This window comes from Parasteatoda tepidariorum, chromosome X2 (assembly GCF_043381705.1).
Source record: "Parasteatoda tepidariorum isolate YZ-2023 chromosome X2, CAS_Ptep_4.0, whole genome shotgun sequence".
Classification (NCBI taxonomy): domain Eukaryota; kingdom Metazoa; phylum Arthropoda; class Arachnida; order Araneae; family Theridiidae; genus Parasteatoda; species Parasteatoda tepidariorum.
The window spans coordinates 49,702,761-49,726,854 of NC_092215.1; the positions used below are offsets into that span (position 1 = coordinate 49,702,761).

General features: G+C 29.3%; 1 protein-coding gene across 1 annotated transcript; it reads right to left on the reverse strand.

The window, feature by feature from the left end:
* Positions 1–5,306: 5,306 nt before the first annotated feature.
* LOC107437389 (hemocyanin E chain) lies at positions 5,307–17,734 on the reverse strand. The gene is made up of 9 exons (XM_043040932.2): positions 17,369–17,734; positions 14,679–14,896; positions 12,901–13,106; positions 10,630–11,026; positions 10,412–10,540; positions 8,652–8,786; positions 8,354–8,537; positions 7,132–7,355; positions 5,307–5,648 (listed from the first exon to the last, which is right to left on the reverse strand). Exons 1-9 carry the CDS (start codon positions 17,562–17,564, stop codon positions 5,463–5,465), a joined length of 1,875 nt encoding a protein of 624 aa, XP_042896866.2. The 5' UTR covers positions 17,565–17,734; the 3' UTR covers positions 5,307–5,462.
* Between the last annotated feature and the right edge of the window lie 6,360 nt (positions 17,735–24,094).

The window sequence follows — 24,094 nt, forward strand, 5'->3', positions numbered from 1 at the left end:
ATACAATAGTCTCCTTTAAAACAGAGTTCGTAAGGTCCTTTAGAAACTGTAATGGTGGCAGCAAAACTAAGAAGACAAATGAACTTTATTGCGTTCATATTTACCCCAACATTCAATAATCGATTTCAATAACATCTAATATCTGGTTAGAAAATCATAAGTTTTGGCATTTCAAAGTTAAGGATAACTTAATTACAATATAGATTCCGCGGTTTTCTTAATATTTTAAGGCAAAAAGGAATCCTGTTAAAATAGTAATATACGAATGTTTACTTCTGTCAGCATAAGATTCTGATCAAAATAATGATCAAAACCCAAATGTAACACAGTATACTTGTTGGTTAAAACTTTCTTGGCCTGAAAAAAATATGGTAATAAAAATCGACTTGTCTCGAGTGCTCAAAAATAAACGCTCATTCTAAAGACTCGTCAGACGGGAATGAGGAAAACAAAAGGGATTTAAAAAAATAATGTAAAGTTGCCAACAATAAATGAAAAAAAGGGGAAAAATAAAACAGGAAAAACCACAGTACCCGAGAGTAAAATAAGACATAAATTTTTTAAAAAGAATTGGAAAATTGCAGTAGCCGAGAAAGCCAAATCAAGGCATAATGCATTTCCATAATCTATGGAGAGATGGCGAGGAACTAATATCATTAATAAGTGAATCGACATTCATATGAATATGACTAGATTCCCGGGTATCAAGATGAGCTAATGCGACAGAGGTGGTACGAATTTTGGCATTATTGAAATTGAATTTATCCCCTAGATTCAAAGAATATTGTGGCAATAGATGATTTATCGCATTTTTGATAACGGATTTATCTTCTATGTTCCTTTAGTCTAAATTTTAAAGCACGTTTAGCTTGTCCCATATAGCCAACGTTGCATTGGTACGGTTTTCATTCTCTGATTCACTCTTTGCTTCCATGGTTTTTCCAAATTTTGCTTTCCACTTTTATTTTTCGGTTTTCATTGGCAACTATAAATTTTTTTAAACCACTTTTGCTTTCCTCAGTAACGTCCAGCGAGTCTTGAAATGGTTGCCTATTTTTGAGTGCTCTAAACATTTGCTTCAATTCGCAGTGCTCGCCAGACGTGAAAGTCTCGAGACGTGAATTAATAATTAGCATTAAATAATTAAAATATTTGAAGCCACCCTTAAAAACAATTGAGACTGACACGTTAGTACGCGAAAATTGGAACAAAAGTTATTCGGGGTAATAGTCTTTTTCTTCTTTTTTTTTGCGCGCTGTATATGCTTTTAAACCATGCAAGAAGAAAAAAAAAAGTTTATTTTTCAACAATTTCATAGAGTTGTTTCCCCTTAATAAAGCTCGTAGAATCACTTAATTCATTTATCTAATATTTCGAAATGGTTTCATGTTTCAAATATTTTTTCGAATAGACAAGAATAAAGCAGGAATTTAATACTTAAAAATGTTATTGGAAAAAAAATTTAGAACTATCAAATTTATCAAAAAAAAAAAATCTAGTTATTTGCTCTGTCAATTGCATAGAGTTTTTTGACGTTTCCTTTCATCAGAATTTCATTAATTGAAATCATGTCATTAATTGCTGAAACTGCGCTGAGTATTTATAAGTGACATTTTTGAAAAATTCGTTGTTTCTCGGGTAAATTTGTCTTAATCTTAATATACGACATTCATTTATTTTATTAAGTGTCTTGATATACAACATTCATTTACTTTACTAAGCGTCTCAATATACAGCATTAATTTATTTTACTAAGTGTCTTAATATACAACATTCATTTACTTTACTAAGTGTCTTAATATACAACATTCATTTATTTTACTAAGTGTTTGAATTGCAAAGATCTCAGTAAATGAAAGGTTCAAAAGGCAGTCTGAGTAATTTTAGAGTAGGAGAATGTTCTTAGTGTATTTAACAATCTGAAAAAAAAAAAAGAAGTTAACGTGTAATCTTAGAAAACCTCTTTTTTGGCAGCAAATTAAATCCGCTATAATTTGTAAAATACATTTTTGAAAAATTTGAGATTTCTCGTGTAAAGCTCATATATTCTTACTACAGTATAAAAACTGTGGTGTAATATATATATTTGAATTTCATTATGAAAGCCCCCCAAAAAATATGCAAAGTTGCAATTTATTTCAAGCTAACACTAAATCGGGCGTTCTTATGCAGTTTATAGGGTGTAGTTAAATCTAAACACTTGTAATGTTTCCATTACACTAATGCAATGTTGTAATGTTGCTTACACTCCTTTGTTAATGTTGTTCACACGCATTCACACCATATGTAAAACCAATGTAAAACCAAATTCACACCCTATGTGAAACCAAACCTAAAGACACCAATGTTAGAGCGCTTTGAAAATCGTTAGAAGATTGTTTACGTTTAGGCTGAGTTTGTTGCTTTCAGTAATTATAAAATTTAGCACTACTGAGTATTAAAAAATCGTGGCAGCTACTATACATCAAGTAGTATTAACACGTTGAATGCCATGGGGGTCACCAGCCTGAGTTTGTTCGTAGCGCCACGGGGGTCACCGGTGACCGGCGAAGCCAAGATTATTAGAAACACATAGTTCGAGTAAAATTTTAATGCTTTTAGTTTTTTTAATATTATTATCGTTACTAAAATGGTTTGAAGAAATTAATGCAATACATACTGAGAAAATCATTTTGGCTAGACGGGCAAGCCATGCAAAATTAGCGAGGTATTCAACGTGTTAAAGAACTTTTTCTAAGTTTTACTACGCAGTAAGACTGTTTCGCTCCACTACTTTGGTGGAATGAAACAGTGGTTTCGCTTTGATGTAAGGTTGTTGTGCCCATTTCTAGAATTAAGTTGCACCAATTTTTTTTACAGTTTATACAACATTCGTTTATTTTGCTAAGTGGATAAAGGATTTGCTTCTTAAGTTCGAAGATCTCAGTGGCAAAAGGATATAAGGGAAAGATTTGAGTGTTTTTGAAGTAGAAGAATGATTTAAGAGTATTTAGCAATAAAGAAACATGAAATTTGACAAATAACCTTAGAAGAAATGCCACGAAGCAAACAACTTAAATATTTATAAATTTCACTAATTAGAAGCTTGCGAACAAGAAATTAAGGCAACTCATATTCATTAAATTGTCGCTTAGATCTGAGTTTTTACTTCCAACTGTTAAGGTATACACTTCAAAGCTCATTCTCAGTTTCCCTAAAATGTAATTTAAATCATTTATCCACTGAGCTTTTCAATTTAAAAATTAATTTTAAGTGGTTTGATTACTTCGAATTGCGCAATTAGTTATAGGGATATAACGGATGACGAAAAACGCGAAAAGTGAAATTAACATTAAGGGACCAATTGACTACACTCCAGGCGAAATTAATTCAATTGTTTTTCCAAATTGCAATTACCCACTTATTTTACTGGTTAATAATAGAAATTCTCCAAGAAGAAGTTTTGTTTATTCAGAAAAAGTTTATTTCGGGGTCTGAATTTGTAACTTAATAGTTACTACTGATTGGTTAATATATTTGAGATCAGTCCATTAAAACTTAAAGATTAATGTTAATTGGGTGCAGATCCGATCATTAGAAAAAAACGCTCAGGTGATATTTTTACATCAGGTGATATTATCAGGTGATATTCAGGGTGACATCTTTTTTTTTTTTTTTGCTCATTACTACTCTAGGTTCGGTACTTAGCTAGTCTAAATTAACTAAAGTGAAATCTAAAGTTAAGTCTAAATTTATACGGTACTTCTCGAGGCTAAATTAACTAAAGTGAAATCTAAAGTTAAGTCTAAATTTTTACGGTACTTCTCTAGTCTAAATTAACTAAAGTGAAAACTAAATTTTTACGGTATTTCTTCAGTCTAAATTCACTAAAATGAAATCTATATTTAAGGGTAAATTTTTACGGTACTTCTCTAGTCAAAATGAATTAAAGCTAAATCTAAAGTTAAGTCTAAATTTTTACGGTACTTCTCGAGTCTAAATTAAAATACTTTTTGTTATCTACTTAAAAGATTTCTATACTTAAATATATCGGTATTATTGAAAATTATCAGATCTATTCTTTTATTCGAAACTGCTTCTAATTGAATCTCATAGAGGAAAAATTATAAAAAATTTGAAAAAAACCCACGATATCGTATTCAAACAGACGCTTTCAATTAAATTTAAAAAAGTAAGTTAGGCAATAAAAACTCATAGTTTCGCTTAGCAAACTAAAAAATGTATAAGTCCCATAGCTTTTTAAAATTTCTTAAAATTTCTTCTCTTTTATCTATTTTAGCATCACACACGGTTTTGGTTTTCAGGTCTACTACTGGATATACTTAAAATGATCTGAAACTTGAAAAATCAACTGAAAAAAAAAAAAAAAAACGGGAAGAGATTATTGTACGGTTTCTTACGTTCCTCTTTGGAAACCTGAAAGTTTATCCTCATTAAGTATCATATAATTTAAATAAATAGATTAACTCAAGTTAATTGGTTAACCTAAGTTAATAGGTTGATCAAAAGAAGGCGCTAGTATTTGAGAAAAATTATAAACTAATTATTTTCAAAGTAACTACCCGTTGCAGAAAACTGTTGCAGAACGCAGCAAACCGTTTGAATTTTCAAATTGGCAAGTTTTGAGCCAGCTGGAATAAATTACACATTTGATTTTCTTTAATTCTCTAAAATGTCATTTAATTAGTTAATCCACTAAGATCTTCCTTTTTAAGAATGTGCGTAGATAACCTCATCAAGTTTTAAAATAATTTAAGTTAATAGGTTAACTTAATTTAATTGGTTGATCAAAAATTGGCGCCATCATTTGAGAAAAATCATAATTAATTTTTGCTAAATGTTGAAAAAGAAACCCGTTGCAGCTACAATGTGGTTCAGTTTAAGAATAAATTTAAATGAAACTTGTGCAAATATTTCAGTTGGAATCGTATGACGTTAGGCAGAAATTATTGTTCTATAGCTTTCTTAGTTAACATTGCCATCTTTTGAATAACTTTGTAATTATTTTTGAAATTTGAAATTCTTTGATTTCCACTGTAAAATATTGACAAAACGTTGCAAAACGTTTTTCCGGTTACTAGAATTTTCAAATCTGTGAGTTTTGAGACAACTGATCTAAATTACATATTCGATATTCTTTTAAGTTTCTAAAATGTCTTTTATCTAGTTAATCCACTAAGATCTCCATTTCTAAGTGATTTGTGATTTCATCAATAGTCTCAAAAATTTATGAAAGATTCTTGCATAAGTATTCAAAATATTAATATTTTATCTAGTGATCTTTAAGTATGAAAAGAAAACAACAATTAAGCTGAAATAAGTTTTATTTATTCATTTTTATTTATTTAATCAGTTTTTGGACAAAGTATTTTATATCACCCAGGTACTCTAGTTGATTAAGTTAATGTACAGAAATTGAAAGGAAATTGTTTTTATGAAAGTCTTATTGTGGTTCAGCTTATTTAGACTTGGTGCTTGATCTTGACATCGGTAACACTCATGTTTGGAGTCAGGAATTCGTGAACTGTGCCAGCTTGGATCACGCGATCGAATGGGAAACCCATTGGTTTCTTGTCTGGGTATTTCTGGTCCTTGGCACCGCAGTAACTGATGGCATCTTGGCAAATTCCGCTGCTCTCTCCATCAACCTGAAAGTGAAAAAAAAAAAACATTCATCATTTAATTTAGCATTTTACATCGTTATTGTAAGAAAATTCTAAGTTGCTCAGAGTCTTATAAATATCTGAAAACTAAATTGCATTCCCGTAACAACTATAAGTTTGGGCATCATGAAAAAAGTAACTGTGACGTTGGAAATGATTTGATATTAATTTTACTCACTTTTTGCTGATGAAGCTTGTCTGATATAAGAATCGAACCATAAATTTTTTTCTATATATATTGTAACCTAATTACATTATAAAATTTCCTTTTCTGATATCACATGCATAGAAATATTTAAACTTAGAAAAACTTTCAGAAGCTCTTAAAAATATTATTAAATTGTGAAATTAATTTCGATTATAGTGCGAACGGTTTGTGTAGGGGTCAGAGGGCTGGACTTGCATCAGAAAGGTTCTGGGTTCAAATCCCGGTCAAGGCATGAATGTTTTTCCTTTCTCTGTACTATCTGTCTTTACTGTGGGAGCAACGTTTTCCCACCTAAAATGGTGCCCCTGAAAGAGAGTTTAACAAACCTGCCTTCAGATGCCTGTATGACGAAAGGTCATTCTCCAGGTGGGCATTGGAAAGAAACCTGATTATAGTTTGAAATTTGTTGAGAAGAAAAAATTTATTAATCGATCACTTTCAAAAATATAATACTCAATTTTGACGTATCAGCAATCTTTGAGCTGTATTCCACTGTTTTTGACAATCATATCACCATGAAATTATGTGACTATTGACGAAATGAGAGCTTTTAAATATTTGGTAGAACGGGAAATATAAAACGTTAGGACATTTTTTACGTGATTTTAAATCGATTATACAACATGGCAGAATGATGCAAGAGTTATTTAATCTATTAAAATTTTCTTAATTCAATTTCCAGTGATGATACAGAAATCATTCCCTTATTCTCTTTTTATTTTTTTGTTTTATTTCCTACAATGATCAGATGTGTTGAGGGATATAAAACATTAAATTTAATGCTTTTGATGATATGGAATAATTAATACAGCTAGGCAAAATGAAGACGGTGTGTAAAAATTAATACGTTTTGAGTAAATTAATATAGTAAGAGATAATTAATACTAAACGGGATAATTAATACGACTTTTGATAATTAGTGCGACTCATGAAAATTAGTATATATGGCAATTACGATATGGGATAATTAATACGACTCGTGAAAACTAATACGGCATGTAAAAATCAATATGATATGAGCAAAATAATATAGTAAGAAATAACTAATAGAATTCCGGATAATTAATTCGACTTGAAAAATTAACACGGTATGTGAAAATAATATCATAAGTGGCAATTACGTTATGGGATTGCTAGTAGGATATGTGAAAGTAATACGACATGTGGATATTAATACTATTAGAATAATTAACATGATACGAGATAATTAATACGACTTGTAAAAATTAATGCAATATGAGTTAGAGTTTAGATACTTACAGCATCCTTGGTGTAATCAGTCAACATAACGAAAAGATCAAACTCAGTTCCCTTGTGGCTACCACGGGGGATAAGCATATGTTCTGGCCATCCACAGCTACAGAATTCAGTGGTTGCTTCACTTACACCTTCACCAGCCAAAAGTTTGGCAAAAGAGTGTGATTCAGAGACTGTAACACTTGAGTGTTTGTGATCTCTGGTGATTGTGTTCTTGCCAGCGGTCACTGAAAACAAAAAAAGACCCAAGTTTATTTAAAATAATGTGTTTTATAATTTTTTTTAAACATTGTATGATTATGTATTCTTTTAAAGATGCAGTGACTCAGGCAATCATCTCTCTATGTGGTTAACTTAGGTATGAATCCCAGCGTTGGCTGGTTTACACGAATCCTGCTTCCGTCGCACACAGATCACAATGTTGACATAAAAATATCTTCAGTGATAGATGGATCATGGGTTTGAATTCCCTTGCCTTTTGGGTAACCATGGGAGGGTTTTGGGGGTTTTCTACTCTATGTAACGCAAATCGGGGTGAGTTCCATCAAAAAGTCCCCCACGAAAACTAATTTGTCCCCCAATGCTTAATTCGGGAGATCTTCTGGATTGGCTTCAAAGCTACAAGGTTACGGATTGAATATTGATAGTCGTAAACTCAGAATTGGTTCAGCTTTTCAACGTCGTTTATAAAATAAATTATATTTAAAACTGAGTTCAGTCAACATATGTAATTAAGATAATTAATAAAAAGTAATTATTTGAAATTTTCAAAGAAATAGGAATTAACTTTTTGCATTATTGCTAAATAGATTTCCCTGATTAAAAACAATTAACTAGTTCTTATAGCCACTAAAAATTAAATAAGACTTTCGAAATCGATTTTGTAGATGAAGTTAAATTGGTATATGGGTAAAGTGATTAAGTTTAAACGATACTCCAAGATAGTAATGTGGAAGCAGTTTTGGACTCTTTAAGTTTTTTAAGTACACAATTTTGATGTAACATTAGTCTAGAAACAAAAATAATTACAAAGCTATCATTTTTAATTTGTTTAAAGTCTCATAATTTTTTTCTTTTGGAATGAAGCGTAAACCGTGCTTTGACTTTGATGGCGGACTTAAATCTTTCTGCGGATTGGAAGACTAGTTTCAAAATTATAATACCACTTAATTTCATTTATATATTTTTCTACAATGCATAATTTCGAAATAATGAGGGAACTTACAGTCAACTTGGAATTTGTCCAATTCGATGCACAAAGTTCGTTGATGCTCAGGGTCCAATCGGTTACCTAATTCATCGTATTTAGGTCCGAGGAAAATTCTGACTGTTGCCTTGGTTGCTCCAGATCCATTGTCAAGATTGATGGTGTAGGTGAAAGGTTCGTGGTCCAAGTGTTGGTACAGAACCTAGAAGTAATTTAAAATTGAAATAAGAATAACAATTGTCAAAAACAGAATCTTTTACAAATACGTAAGTGAAAAATTGTAAGTATTTTGTGAAAGCAGTTGTAGAAAACCTACTTTTACGGAATGAGTAGTACCAAAGTCGATACCATGGGTCAGTTCAAGTTCATCAGTTTTCATGTGGGTTGTGACGAGGTTGGGAACTTTAGCATTGACAGTTACGTTGACGATTTGAACACCTGGGAAGTCAAGCTAAGGATAGATATTATTGAATTAGTAAACTACTAATGAATTAGCAATTAACTTGCAATAGATTATCTTTATTAGATCTATTTTGAAACTATTAATTGATATTTTCCCATTCGTATGGATTGATATTTTCCCATTCGTATACATTTTCAAAATTCTAGTTTTTATTACGACACATTTAGAAAAAAAATACAAAACTGAAAAGTAAATGTAACCAATTAAATGGTTTTTATGTCATATCCTAAGGTATCATGATAAGATTACCCAATTTTACCTCATTTATTAAATTTTATCGCTTATTATAAAACCATCTTTTATCGTTAATTTTTACCAAATTCACTACCAAAGCTCTTCGATAAAAATTTGCGAGCTTTTTGGTGTTCCCATAGAGCCAGGAACATGTTAAAACTTACCATATTCTGGTAGTTTTGACTCTACTTTTTCTCAATGCATAATTATTTTAGTTTTATCAAGAGAATGACATTATCACAAGACTGTTTTAGAAATATTTGTTAGCAAATATTGCTAATAATTTAGTCCAGAATTATTAAAAAATTTGGTTAGCAAAGTCAGTGAATGTTTTAATTAAAATTAGTTTCCAAATTCACAATTTTTAGTTATTTTAAATTAATAAATATTGTTATTTTTAAATGAAGAAAATTTTGTATTAATTTTTTAAAATGAAAATTAGCTCAAAATTCGAAAAGGCAGGTAAAGGCTGTATCTTTTATGTTAAAAGATAATTCAATTTTTTGGGAAGTATCTATAGTTTTTTAGATCATTAACAAGCAAAGCAGGTAAGAGAGAAAAATGAAAATTAAAATTAAAAAGTTACATGGTTAGAAGTTAAATGAAATTAGAAATTTACTTAAATTTGTTTTAAGCAATCAAGTGTTTTAATGTAATTTATTTAAAGACAAAAATCAGATATAATTTCTTCATTTTAGTTATATGTTGAAGATATTGTTAAAATGTATAATAAAGTGACTTACATTGACCTTGGTGTATGGAGTCAATGCTGATTTGGTGGCTCGTTTAAGCTAACAAATCAACATTGTTGTTGTTGAACAATAGTTTAAAGTATGCTTTATGGTTAGCAGTGAAATGAAATAGGATATTCATTTAAATTTGTTTTAAACTATCTAGAGTTTTGATGTAGTTTAATTAAAGACAAAAATCAGAAATAGTTTTCTTTATTTTTGTTAGTTAAAGATATTGTTAAAATTTATCATAAAATAACTTGCATCAGCCTTGGTGCATAGAGACAATGGTGATTCATTGGTTGGTTCAAACCAAACTAACTTTGTTGTTGTTGGATATTGTTGTTGGACGAGGGTTTAAAGTATGTTTATGGTTAGCAGTGAAATGAAATAAGAAATTTTTTAAAATTTGTTTTAAACAATCCAGAATTTTGATGTAATTTAATTAAGGAAAAAAATCAGAAATAGTTCTCTTTATTTTTGTAAAAGATTAAATTATTTTAAACAATCAAGAGTTTATTTATTTAAATTTGCTTTAAACAATCTAATCTAGAGTTTTGATGTAATTTAATTAAAGAAAAAAAATCAGAAATGGTTCTCTTTATTTTTGTAAAAGATATTTTTAAAATTTGAAATAAAATAACTTACATCGGCCTTGGTGTATGGAGTCAATGTTGATTTGTATTCTTGGAAGATATTATCAATGAATCGATGATATCTGTAGAAAATTGGATCACGAAGAGAAGTTGAAGTATCACTCATTACACCTGGATTTTCCTATAAGAAAAATAATTTGTTGCATCAGGCAAAAAATATGAGTTTTTAAGCTTTTTCAGACTTAGATGGAAATATATATGTGTATTTACATTGAATCGACCATCTGGATCAGTGATGTTGGCCATCATTACGTGTCCCCAGTTGTGAAGACTTCCATAAAACAATTTGTTTGTGGATTCATAGCTAGACTCAAGCAAAGCTCCCAAAATATCAATACCGTTTTCTGGTGTTAATTTGACTTGTTGATGGTTTTCATTTTCAACGTATCCGATGTGGATAGCTTCAATGATTCTTTCTCTCCAACGGGTCATGTCTTGTACATCAACATCCTTGAGATCATGGAGTGAGAAGCCTTGTGGTCTGGAGGAGTATTGGAGACCACTGACCAGAGAGGTCAAGTGAGGAGCGTATCCTTCAAGGTTCTCTTCGAAGTTATGGAAGGGGATCATTCTTCTCATTCCATTGGACAAACGTTCGCAATCGTATCTGGAAGTCAAAAAGAACGCTTAATTATTAATACAGCCATATTCTAGATAAAATTTAAAAAGAAAAACTTTAAAATAATTTTTTTTATCAAACAATGATAACCCTACTGTGGAATAAAATAATCAATTCACCAACTATTTTTTCTTCTCGCACTGTTTTACAAACAAATGACTTGATTAAAAAAGGGGCCTCAATGTAGAAAAGGAAGTAATTTGTAAAATAAAATCATTGCCAGACTGTTAAATAAAACCATTAATATAGTATTAGGTTTCTGGTAAAATTTACCGACCATGTTTTCGGTACGCACTGTTTTCCAAACAAGAAAAGGATTCTAATATGGAAAAGAAGGTATTTTGAAATTCGAAAAAAAAAACAAACTAGTATACAGTTCCTAGGAACTGTCAACCTTAGATCCAATTCTGGTAAAATTTACCAACCATTTTTTTGTGTGCACTGTTTTCCAAACCAATGACATGATTAAAAAAAGGGTTTTAGAATAGAAAAGAGGCAATTTGAAATTTGATAAAAAAGAAAAAAAAAAAAACTCGAACACAGATCCTAGGCGCTGTCAACCCTAGATCCGTTTCTGGTAAAATTTGCAAACCATTTTTTTTTATGCGCACTGTTTTCCAAAAAAAATGACATAATTAAAAAAATGGTGTCATTCTAGGAAAGGAGGCAATTTGAACTTACCAAGGCTATACAAATAGTCAAACCTAGTTTCCATACTTTGCTGGTATATTATTTTATCAGCCCATTAACAAAGAGTTAAAAATATATAACTCAGTAACTGTTGAATTTTAAGGTTATAACATTTACATTAGCAGTTACTTCGTAAGAAGCGATAGAGAAATATTTCGGAGGTTTTCAAAAGATTCTCAATTATTTAACTAATTGAGAATTTTGCTAATTAAAAAATTTAACTAATTGTTATTTTGATTAGTTTTTAACAATTTGAATGATCACTCTTGGTTAGGATATGAATATAATATAATATAAATAGATTAAATATTTAATTAACAAAATTAGATTTTTTTACAAAAAAATTAGTTTAATAATGAATTATTGAGTATTTTATTTTAGTTTGCTTAAAGCTAAATCTGTTTAGTGAATAATAACTTCGGTTTCTTTAATAATCTTAGGTATTCCTTAAAAAAAATATTTTCTCAAATTGATTCAGTGGACAACATTTCGGACTACTTATACTCTGAGTTAACTTAATTACTGCTTAGTGTTATTTGAAAAGGAATATTTATATTTTTAAAAAAGTAAAAGTAGTAGCACAATAATGTTATTATTAGCATTTATGCAGAAAAACTTCCCATTACTAACGACCAAAGAATTTTAATAAAATAGAAACGTATATTTGAATATAATATCAGACCATGTTTATGTTGTAAAATCAACATGGTGGTTAATAGAAAATTAAATTTTATTTAAACATAAATGTGCAAGTAATTGTTTAGCTTATACAAAATATGTATTTCTTTATTGAGTATATTCATAAGAACTGTTGAATGTCTTGAGGGGAAAATATACTACGGAGAGCAGAATCCCAAATTTGTAAGTTTATGAAGCAGCTCACTATGTTCCCCTACTAAGGGTGAACCTTACCCCGAAAAATTTATAAAGCGTGAGGTAGTGATATTCCGTTTAAAGTAGATCATTCACAATGTTGAAAAATTTAAAAATTTTGATAGAATACTACGATGAAATTGTCAAAAACTTTTCACGAATATGTTTATATTGTAACTCATAGTTTACTTATTTTGTAATTTTAGGAAAGTTTTACAGATATTTGTTATTTTTCTTTAAGAAAAGTTATTGAGACTAATATATTATACAAGCAAATTTTAAAATGCTATTGTCTTTACCTGGCGCACATCTGTTGATGCATGTAATAGAAAAGTTCACCCTTTCTGTCCTTAATTGATCCCATGACCTCTGGCCTCCAGGTAGCAGGGTAGACGATATGCCAGTGCCAATGATGAGCATTGGTGCCAACGTCTTCTCGGAAATAGCTCATTCTGTATTCTGGATCCAAGATGTTACCAGTAGATTCAATTTCAACTTTGATGTCCTGGAACATGAATTTTTTAGTTTCTATTTCAAATTTTATTAAATCTTGATAAGCAGTTATTTATTTTTTGAGTTTTACAAAACTCTGAGACAAATAATTCCAAAACCAGATAGATTATTATAGATTTTCCATTTCAAATTTTATTAAATCTTGATAAGCAGTTATTTATTTTTTGAATTTTACAAAACTCGGAGACAAATAATTCCAAAACCAGATAGATTACTATAGATTTTATATTTCAAATTTTATTAAATCTCGATAAGCAGTAATTTATTTTTTGAATTTTACAAAACACGGGGACAAATAATTCCAAAACCAGATAGATTACTTTAGATTTTCTATTTCAAATTTTATTAAATCTTGATATGCTATTATTATTATTATTTTGAATTTAACAAAACTCTTGGACGAATAATTTCAAAACCAGATAGATTACTTTTAATAAATATTTTGTGTTAAAATGAGGTAAATTGTAATTGATATATTTTCTTATTTTTCTTATTTTTTAGTTTGAAATAGATAAAGAGAAATTTTGAAAGAAAGTTTTCCTTTTATATCTATCTGGTTTAAAAATCCAACTAATTATGAAAAACTATTTTCAGAAGGATATTATTTCTAGAAAGATATTATCATTATATATATAGTTTTATTTGTATTGATAAAATCTATTTGGTTATGGGAACAAAATCGGAAGATAACTGGATTTGGAAATTTTGGCATATGGCAGCTTATGCGTCTCTAACTAGTATTTGTTTTTTTAAAAATAGTCTCTATTAGTATCTATTTTCTTTTTTTTTTTAGAATAACGTTACTTGCACATCACAAAATAGTTAATAAATTTTATAATCTAAAATTAGAAAAGGGAATCTATCTGACTTTGAAACTTGACGTGTCTTTTTTAAAATTTAGAAAAAATATGGAAGTCTAGCTATAATTACAGAAATGAGTTCTTTTCAAAATCAGAATCCATTGAGTTACTAAAAGAGATGAGAATAGTTTCATTTTTAAATTTAAAACATATTATTTTATCTTTACTTAATCACCAGCGTCGAACAGCCGACATATTTAAATTTAAAACAATAAACTTCATTTATTGATGATTAACTAATTCTGGAATTCGCAAACATTTGAAATTTGAGTCTTATATTTTTTCGATTACGTCATTAGTGTATAAACCCGTATGCTTTCAAAAGGTTAACTTTATTTTATGGTTTTAAATTACAGATTTAATTTTATTAAAAAAATAAACATATGTTTAAAAAAATAATTTTTATTGCGGTAACTAACCAAGTTATAGAAATAGTTTTGTTATAAGAGTGATAAAAATAAATAAATGGATAAAATCTCAGTCCTAGTTTTTTCAATGAGATAGTTGAATTTTTATTGTTTGTATTTCAATTAAAAAAGAAATAATAACACTTATGAAGGTAAAACAATATATTATAATGAATTTTAGGTGGTACTTATGTTTTATTGTTGAATATAAAAAATAATGCAATAAATTTCTTTATCTGAACATAAATCATTTTATAAAAACAAAATAGAATAAATTCAGTGTTTTTGACAGCTTACCTTGTCAGGGTGATTAGCAACTTCTTTCTGGGCCAAACTGATGGTTTCAGTTGGGACGAATCTATCAGGGAAGATTTCTTGGATGGGTGGGACAGTTACCCCTCTGCAGTCAGCTCTGTGCAAAATTGCAACAGAGGCGGCATAAACGAAAAGACCTTCATTTGCAAATGTTCTAGCCTGTTTGGCCAAATTCATAAAGTCTTCGAAGTCCTTGGCAGCTGAAATAATAGAATCAAAGATTAGATCAGTTGAAATTATTCGAATTTAATTAAAGGGATTGCTCTAACTATTAAATATATTTTCTAATATTATTTATTGCTGTTTCGAATTTGCAGCGGTTCAGAGTATGAAGATTATAAAATCCAGATTATTTTGTGTTTTATTAAATAATGATATTTTAATGTATGCATCTTTTGATTTTAGAATCTCAAAAATTGGATCAAAGTTGAGCTATAATATCGGCAATCTGAACCATAATACGGTACGTTTCAGCTTTCTTTGGGATTTCCAACTGTATGCAGTCCTTAGCTTTCACAAAATAAGGAATTTATATCAAATTCTTATCAAATTAACATTATTTCTTATTATTCCGAAAATAATGAAATAAAATTTTGGAATTCAAATGCATTCTGTCAATGATTTACTACAAAAAACCGCAAACCAAATCAATTTTTTCAGATTTCTAAAGAGGATTTTTTTACAGTCTAATCAGTTTTTGATAACATTAGACTTAGTGATTGCTTCCGAAATTAAAAGAAAATCGTCAAGTCTGTTATTTATTCGTTGAAATGGTTAAAAAAATCTTTAAGAAATCTGGATAAGTTGCCCGGTTGCTCCTATGGTTTTAACGTCTATTATTTATTTATATTCAAGATACGTTTTGTAATTAATTCAAGAAATTTAAGAGTTTCCAAAAAATATAAATTCAATTATGTTAAAAAAAGAGCATAATCACTCAGAAACAGTACTTCTGATTATCTTAAAGTAGTTTTCGAAGATTAGAGTAAATAATTTACTATATATGATAGAGCAATTTCATAATATTAAAAAAAATTCTGAAGATTCGTAATGCGTTCAAGTGCTTTTCAATTATAATATGTATTTTTTTCACAAAAAAGTATTATATAGTTTTGAGTGATTTCAGCGCTCTAAAATAATTTGAACAATAGGCTTAGTACGTATCAATGTCTCTAACATAATTGTTGAATTAAATTTTAATGTCCCTATCGCAATAGTTTAATTAAATATCAATGTTTCTAACAAAATAGTTTAGTTAAATATCAATGTTTCCAACGTAATATGTTAATTAAATATCAATTTCGCTAACATAATAGTATTATTAAATATCAATGTCTCTAACATTTATTGAAATAAAATATGAGTTAGTTTAACTCGATTTGATACCCTTCCTAATAAATTCAGTGCATTTAACTTAATAGTTAAAATATATGTAAATTCCTAACTTACAAATGCGGATTACAAAAATCTATTTATTAGTAATAATCAGTTATGTTTGTTAACAAGAAAAATTCCTTACGATGCATAATTTTTTATATAAATCAGAAGTTTTTCTTTTATTCTTAGAAGCAACGCATGTTTTTGAATAGTTGCTGTCACATTAAATAATCAGACGTTAATAGAAGCATCAATTCAAAATAATTTAAATTCCACAGTTTTTCGAAAACTAATATTCTAGTTTCTTTCAGGGATGAAAAATTGCTTGAAAAAATATTGTTGTTGTAAAATTTAATAGTTGTTTAAAGGATAGTTGTTTTTTTTTAAATTTAAATTCAAATCAGTATTTAAAGTTGAAAAAGGAATTTTAATTTTGATAATTACCTTTAATTGTTTTGTGAATACGTTTACAAAAAAACATAATAATTGTTTCCAGAGTTGAGTAACATTTAGCGTTTTAATGAAAAATTAATTATTTGAAATCAAATCAATATTCCTATAAATTATATTGTTTGATAAAAAGTTGAATTTTGAAACATATTTTTTCATTTATTAATTGTGGAACTATAAAGTTGTTGTTTAATAATCAATATCGAAATTATATCAGCTCTATCAAATGTTATCTTTCGTAACACTAATCAAGAAATTCGAAAAAGTTTTAAATCAAGGGTGTAAAACAATACAATTTTGAAAATCACATCGAAGTTAAGGCTAATAACAGCTTTTTTAATCATTAGAAGCAAGCGACTTTAAATAAAATATATTTTTTTTAATATAATTCAAAATTATGAAAAGTCATGTCACTGAGAAGTAACCCAGAAAAAAATATTGTTTTAGCTGTATTTTGCAACCATAAATTAATAAAATGCTTAATATATATTATATTTCTTTTATGTTGATTTAAATTTAAAAGAAAAATAAGGGAAAAAGTACAAAAAATATTTTTAATAAAAATTCTGTGTCAAAGGGTTAAAAAAATTTTCTTGACAATTAATTTTCTTTTTTCATTAATTTTATTTATTATGCATTCTAATTAAAAAGAAAAACTAACAAATCTAAGTTAAATAAAAGGAAAGGAAACAAAATAACAAGACCGTGTTGCTTTTGTGGGAAAATTGTTCACAGGAGATTTTAAAATAAACGAAGAACTTTGAAAGTGAAAAGATGTTAAAAAAAAGTTAAAAGAGAAGATTTTTCTGACTTGAAGTCCAAAACTATTTAATATAAGGACTTACCATAGAGGGTCTCATACAGCTTAGTAGCTTCAGCAAGTCCCTTTTCATGAAAACAGGAGAAAAGTTCTCCCTGGGCCAACTTTCCAATGCCATGAAGCCTTGGGTCCCTTTGATCAACAGGAACAATGGTCTTGCTCACTGAAGTTAATTTAGTGAACAGGCTGCACACACGGGTTTGCTTTTCTTTGACGGTCATCTTCGGCTTCAGAGGGTCACTGGAGGAGAGGTCAAGAGCTACCGAGTCTGATACCGGGATTCAACCCGAGTTAGCTTTTTATATATACCTAGTGTGCAATCCCTTCCGATAAAATGTGTTGCTTTTCGTAGGGAGAGGCGCTTTTCTGTGAAGTGTTTGCATCCTGTTCTGTACCATTCATAGTTATTCTTAGATTACACGAAGACGAATCGAGGAATTATCGATAAAGCTAAATATCTCTTATGTTTTTTTATTTTTATTTTAGAATATTAATGTATATTCTCATAGATTTCTTCTTTTCGTTTTGTTATGCAAGGGTTTTTAAAACGAGTAGTTATGTTTATAGTAGCATTGGACAAATTTCATTTTATGCTAAGTAAAATGAAAAACTAAGCTTCATTTAATGCGTATTTATAAGTGCATAGAATAAATTAAATATCAAATATTTTAAAATTTTTGAATTAAAGACTTATATTTATGTTATTTCCTCAGACTTTTGACAGTTAAGCAGTTATTTCAATGAAACAATTATAAATATAATTAAATAAAATCTTTTTCTTCTGTAAATTACCGAAATTGGAATAATTTAAAAAAAAAAAAACTGGATAAAAGACTGGATAAAATTGGATAAAAGATTAGAGACCTTTTCTCTAAAAATATAAGAGGATGTTCGTATGGGTATATATGTTGTTAAATTTTGTATCAAAGTGATGAAAATTGAAGAAGTTATTGCACCTTCGAATAAAAGAAAATACAGTAATTTTAAATTTGTAAACTCTTATTTCAAAGACACGCGTGATACGAAAAGAGTTGTATTTTTCTTTTCTATATGAATTAAAATTACACTAAAAGCTGTTTTAAGTTAACCATTTGTGTTACACAAATTTCATAGCTCATTTAAGTGATCAATTTTAAAAAGGACCGTTTTTGGTTTTTTGTTTTAAAGATCAGTTTAACAGGTTGCACTGTATTACTTTTTATATGAATGGTTTATAATGTGCGTATTTCTCTTATCTGAACTTTTTTGTGTGTGTATTTCTGGTTTTTTTCCTATTTTTTATTTTAGAATGTCAATGTTTATCCTCATACATTTCGTCTGTTATACAAGGAGTTTGAAAATGATTTTATGCTAAGTAATGTTTATAGTAAGAAATGGACGAATTTCCATTTATGTAAAATAAAAAGAAAACTAAGCTATATTTAATGCATAGCTTAAATAAAATATCAAAAATTTTAAAAATTTTGAATTAAAGACTAATATTTTTTATGTTGCTTTCTCAGACATCATTCATTAAAGTATTTATAAATATAATTAGATTATTAAAAAAAGTCATTAGTCTTTTATTAGAAAAAGTCAAAGATATTTTGTTATAACTCACGGACAGTAATTAGTTTAACAACATTTTAAGATACTTGGTTTAAAAAACTAAAACATACTGAAATTCAAGCAATGCCAAACGGTTAAAACATTCAGCAATTTAATATCATGCTTATATTAAAAAATTAATAAAATATTTATAATAATTAGTATTTATATGAGATTAATATATAGACACAATTATTGATAAAATTATCATCTTCCTTATGAATTATTTCTTGAGTGTTTAAACTTTCAAAATATTTATTTGATACCCAAAAACGCCATAAGTAATCTAAAGACATCCAATGTTCAGAACGAATCGCTTATCAATATCTAACATACACAATCTGGAAGCAATAAACTTAGTATTTTTATATTGTGAAGAAGCAAGGAAAATTCTTTCATTGCTCTTTGGTAAGGTGTTAGTAAATTTTGCAGAACATTCCAGAAATGCAGCTGACAATGTTTCTCCAATAGTAAGAAGCAAAAGCATGGATTTTAGGCAAATTAACATAAATAAAAGCAACAGGAGTACTGTAACTGGCACTAATTGTAACAGTAAAACTAACTGCACTGCAACATCGAAAACATTTTTGACCACGTCGTAGCAAGCGTTTATTTCTTTAAAAATATGAATTTTTAAAATTTGGTTTGCTTTTTTTTCGTTCTTCTTGGTTGTTTTTAATTAGAAATTTTATTGCAGAAATTCACTAAAATTACTTACCCTAGGTACTTTATAAGAAGAGAAATTAAAATTATTATAAAAGCAATTGGAAACTACATTTCCAGTGGAAAAACGCGCTATGCAGCAGAAAATCCATAAGAAAATTGAAACCAATAAAATATATAAAAAAGTGAACAATGATAAAATGAAAAATATGACAACCGAAGCTGACGTTGCCAGGGGGTACCAGCCCCGGATGTCATAAATACAAAGCCTTTTCTATGAGAGCACTACAAATGTCTAAGTTGCTCTCTCTGTACACCAAAGGTTTTGCCAAAAGTCCAAGTAGACAGAAGATAAAATACAAATTACAATCACCAAATACAAAAGTATAATACTTAAACTAATACAACAGAAAGCAATGTTCAAAAACTTAAATATAATACTTAAAACTTAAAATTAATAAATCCTTAAACCAAAGTGCACAACACATTACAGATCTTCAACTAAAATGAAATTAGCGAAAAAGTATTATAACTGAATTATTTTAAAGCTATTAAACTTTTTTTAAAAATCACCAATTTGGAGTCATTTTTCCATCTAGAAGAAAATTTTCAATATTACTGCCTTATTCTCAGTTTTTGCGAATTATGAGCCTAGATAATGCAGCATCGGAGTATGTTTTTAAATATTAAAAAATTAAGCCACAAATGCTTTTCATTTTCCCAAAACTGTGGTTTTTCTTCATACTGAGGTTTTGCGCTAGTTTCAAAATAAGCATTGACACAGTTGGTTTAAAATAGTCTAAATTTGACCTAACAATAATTTATTTTTAATAACTGCAGGCACTGAACTTTTGTTCTTCGCCTTAGAAGATGCAGGAAGTGTTGCTCCTTTATCGTTACCCAGCGGGCACCTGGAAACCGAAGTCACGGAGGCGAGCAGCATTACCCACGCCACACTGCCACAAATACCCGTTCATAGGGTGGGCCACATTCATACATTCACACATCAGAAGACAGCACAGAGAGAGAGAAACATCTATGCTCAGAGCGGGATTCGAACCCGCAGCCATTGGCTTCGCAATCAGGCACGTCAACCACTCGGCCACCTGGCCGGCGACCTAACAATCATGAGTATCTGTTGCAAAGTCGCAGCAGTTATAAAAACAGCATATTATTCGCGAAAAAGCATAATTTCGTATGACGACGGAGCCTTCGAAAAACAACCTCAAAATAGAGTCCTAATAGTGAAAATCCAATCATTAGATCAAAAGTTATTCTGGATGCTTCGCTTTTTTTGCACACTGTAAAAGAGAAATAAAAAAAAAAAGATCTCACTTCCATACAAAATTTTGATAATTTGCTTGATGCTGTTTTTAAATTTTATTCTTAAAGCATTAATCTTTAAATAATATCAAGATAATGAAGCTTAAAATAAAAATTACATAATTACTCGTAACTTTAAAATGAATTTTCGATTTTTTTTAATTTTGTTCTAAAAACATTTAAAAAAAATTAAATATGGAAATTTTTTTGAGAGAGATTTTAAAAATTTTGTGTCGATTCTTGATATCAGGAAGGTTTACTAATTGCTAGAATAAGAATTAGTCGATTCTTTAAAGTTGTCCCAAAGTTATTGCACTTAAGGTGGTGATTTTATGACACAGAAACAATTTTTTTGAAATTTTTATTACCATTTAGCACAGTTTTAGTCACTACGTCAAGAAAAATTTGTGCAGATATCTGTTCTAAAATATGAAGATATCAACATTGAGATTCAAACAAGATAAAAAAAAATGTCCCAAAATTAACCCGTTTGACGGTATTTGTAATAGGAGTAGTTCTTTATTTACGCCACACTAAATCTGCACAATGTGATGATTTAGATCACATCCCCGAGAATGATCAAAAGACGCGCCATCACATATAGATCCTCTGCAGACGGGCTAGCTCACTGAACGCTGCTGGTGTTATTTCATCTGCTGGGTATTTTTTTCTCACGATCTGTCCTGTGGAATTTTACGGTATTCTATAAAAATAGAAATAGCGCGACACTTCCATTTAAGTTCATTTCGAGATCGAGCAACACATTATAAAAGAGAGCAATTTTTCCACTGATTACTTAGTTCATGAAGAAACGAGCATACACTGTGCATTGGGGATGGTAAGAAGGATGTCTAAACGCTTGGACAGCTTAATATTCGGGTAGTAGTAATTGTAGTAGTTAATTTACGTCGCCCTAGAGCTGCAAAATGGGCTATTGGTGGCGGTCTGGAAAGCATCCCTGAGGATGATCCGAAGACATGCCTTCACAATTTTGATCCTCTGTGGAGGGGATGGCACCCCCGCTTCGGTAGCCCGACGACCTGCGCACGAAGTCGAGCACTTTACGGTAACGAGGACCAATACCGCACTCCCTCGGTTCCTACGCAGACTAATCCAAGTGGTCACCCACCTGCACACTGACCGCAGCCAGTGATGCTTGACTTCGGTGATCTACTGGGAACCGTGTCTTAACGATCAGTCCAATGCGGGACTCAGGATTCGAATTTCTTGTTTATAGTAACCCATAAGAAAGCCTTCTAAGAGGTGTTGGATAAAGAGCTTGAATGTTTAACAAGTTAATGTTTTTCTGATATTTTCTGATTATTGATGCTCCTGTATTTAATCCCAGAAACAGTCAGTGGTGTGCTAGCCTTAAAATAAAATGAATGACTTGTAGGAATGCGTAGCGGAAGCTAATACCATTTTTTAAAGAGATATTTTACGGTGGAAGAGCAATTATAAATTATACTTTTACGCAAGCTTTCTTTTAAAATCATTTTTTTAATTCATAACTAAAAGAAAGATATTTCAGGCACAGATACATATTTACCGAGTATTTTATTTTACAAATATATTAATTTTAACCTCGTGTGTCAGGTGTGGGATGAAAATTGTGGAATCTCAAATTAAGTGAATCAGTTAATACAATTATGAACACTACAGTTAACACTGCTATTTAAGAAAAGTCTTTATATGTAAGTGATGAAAATGATTTATTATTTATCAAATAAATATTTTTACTAGTTCTGCAGCATTTGCCATAGTGATGTAAATCAGTTTTTTTATTCTAATTTGTAAAAATGAAATATTTTATTTCTCAATTGATATTTCTGAAAAATTTATTACAATTACAAAATAATTCATAAGTAAAATATTACTTTTTTCAAAATTTGCACTATTTCTATCTCTAAATTTGAAAAAAAAAATTAATTGCTTTATACTTTGAATTCTGTTAAAAAATGTATGATTTATAATTTTTATAAATAAAATCAATGATTACACTTTTTAGTGTAAACTGATTAATGCAAATTTCACTTTTTTTCTTCATGATATCATAAGCTACTGAGTTGTCATATTTTAGCCTTTAGTTTACAATGTCTAAGTAATTGGATTTAATACATTCAAATCAGTAAAAAAATATCTAAAGTCAGAAATGATGAATGAATTGTAATTAATTTTGTTGCTTATATGTAAGAAACAATTTTTTTAATCATTTCCCACATTCATCTTTGCTTTTTACTCGGTATTTAAAGGACAGTGGATTGTAGATGGCACAGGGAAATTTTGACCATAAGAAATATAAGGATTTGTTCAAGAAGAAATTGCTTAAAATGAATGTAGTGTGCCTACCACTAGATGAAGGTTGATGACATAGATGAAGGTTCATAGATGATGTCTGCTACCTCCACAATGTACATCAAGAATTTGTTTATTTCATGAGTTTTTAGAGTTAATAGATATAGGGCAAAATTAGGGAGCTTCATTATTGGTCACTGGTCAGTTGTAGCACTTTTACACGGAAGGAAAAACATGTTAACTGTATGGTAATGAGATTTCTGAAAAGAAAAAGATTCTGGTATTGAAAACCAAAATATACAGTATTTAACCCTTTGCACTCGAGAGGTGTCTGTCTGTCAGTCACCACTGTCACCTGTAAATTACCCACCACTCTAAATGTTAAATTTTTTTCACCTCAATGTTTAGCTACCACTTCATTCAGTGGGTATTATAAGGTAAGTTTGTGAAAAATCTTTCAAAATGTTAGTGGCTGCGTCCATTTTTTTAACAGCTGAAAGAACTTCGAGTGCAAAGGGTTAAACCATTCACTTGGTGATTTTCCCGTTCATTAGGAAACGATTTACCTGAAATTCTGGTTTTCAAAATTATAGTTCTTATTATCACATATATTGTAAAAAATACAAACCTTAACTGTAGATTAAACCGAATAAACGGCTTTTATGCCTTGCTCTAAGGTATCATGATAAAATCACAAAATTTCACCACGTTTACCAAGTTTTATCACATATTATAAAACCATATTTTATTGTTAATTTTACCAAAATAACTACCAAAGTGCTTCGGTAAAAATTACCGAGCTTTTTGTGTTCTTGTAGAGCCAGAAATGCGGTAAATTTTCCTATGTTCTGGTTTTTAATAATACTTTTTTTCTCTGTGTTAC

Coding starts and splice junctions, on each gene's coding strand:
- LOC107437389 (XM_043040932.2), bottom strand. CDS start 17,564: ATGACCGTCAAAGAAAAGCAAACCCGTGTGTGCAGCCTGTTCACTAAA. Junction 8,538..8,651: donor GTACTACTCATTCCGTAAAA/GTAGGTTTTCTA, acceptor AATTACTTCTAG/GTTCTGTACCAACACTTGGA. Junction 5,649..7,131: donor CTGATTACACCAAGGATGCT/GTAAGTATCTAA, acceptor TTTCACTTTCAG/GTTGATGGAGAGAGCAGCGG.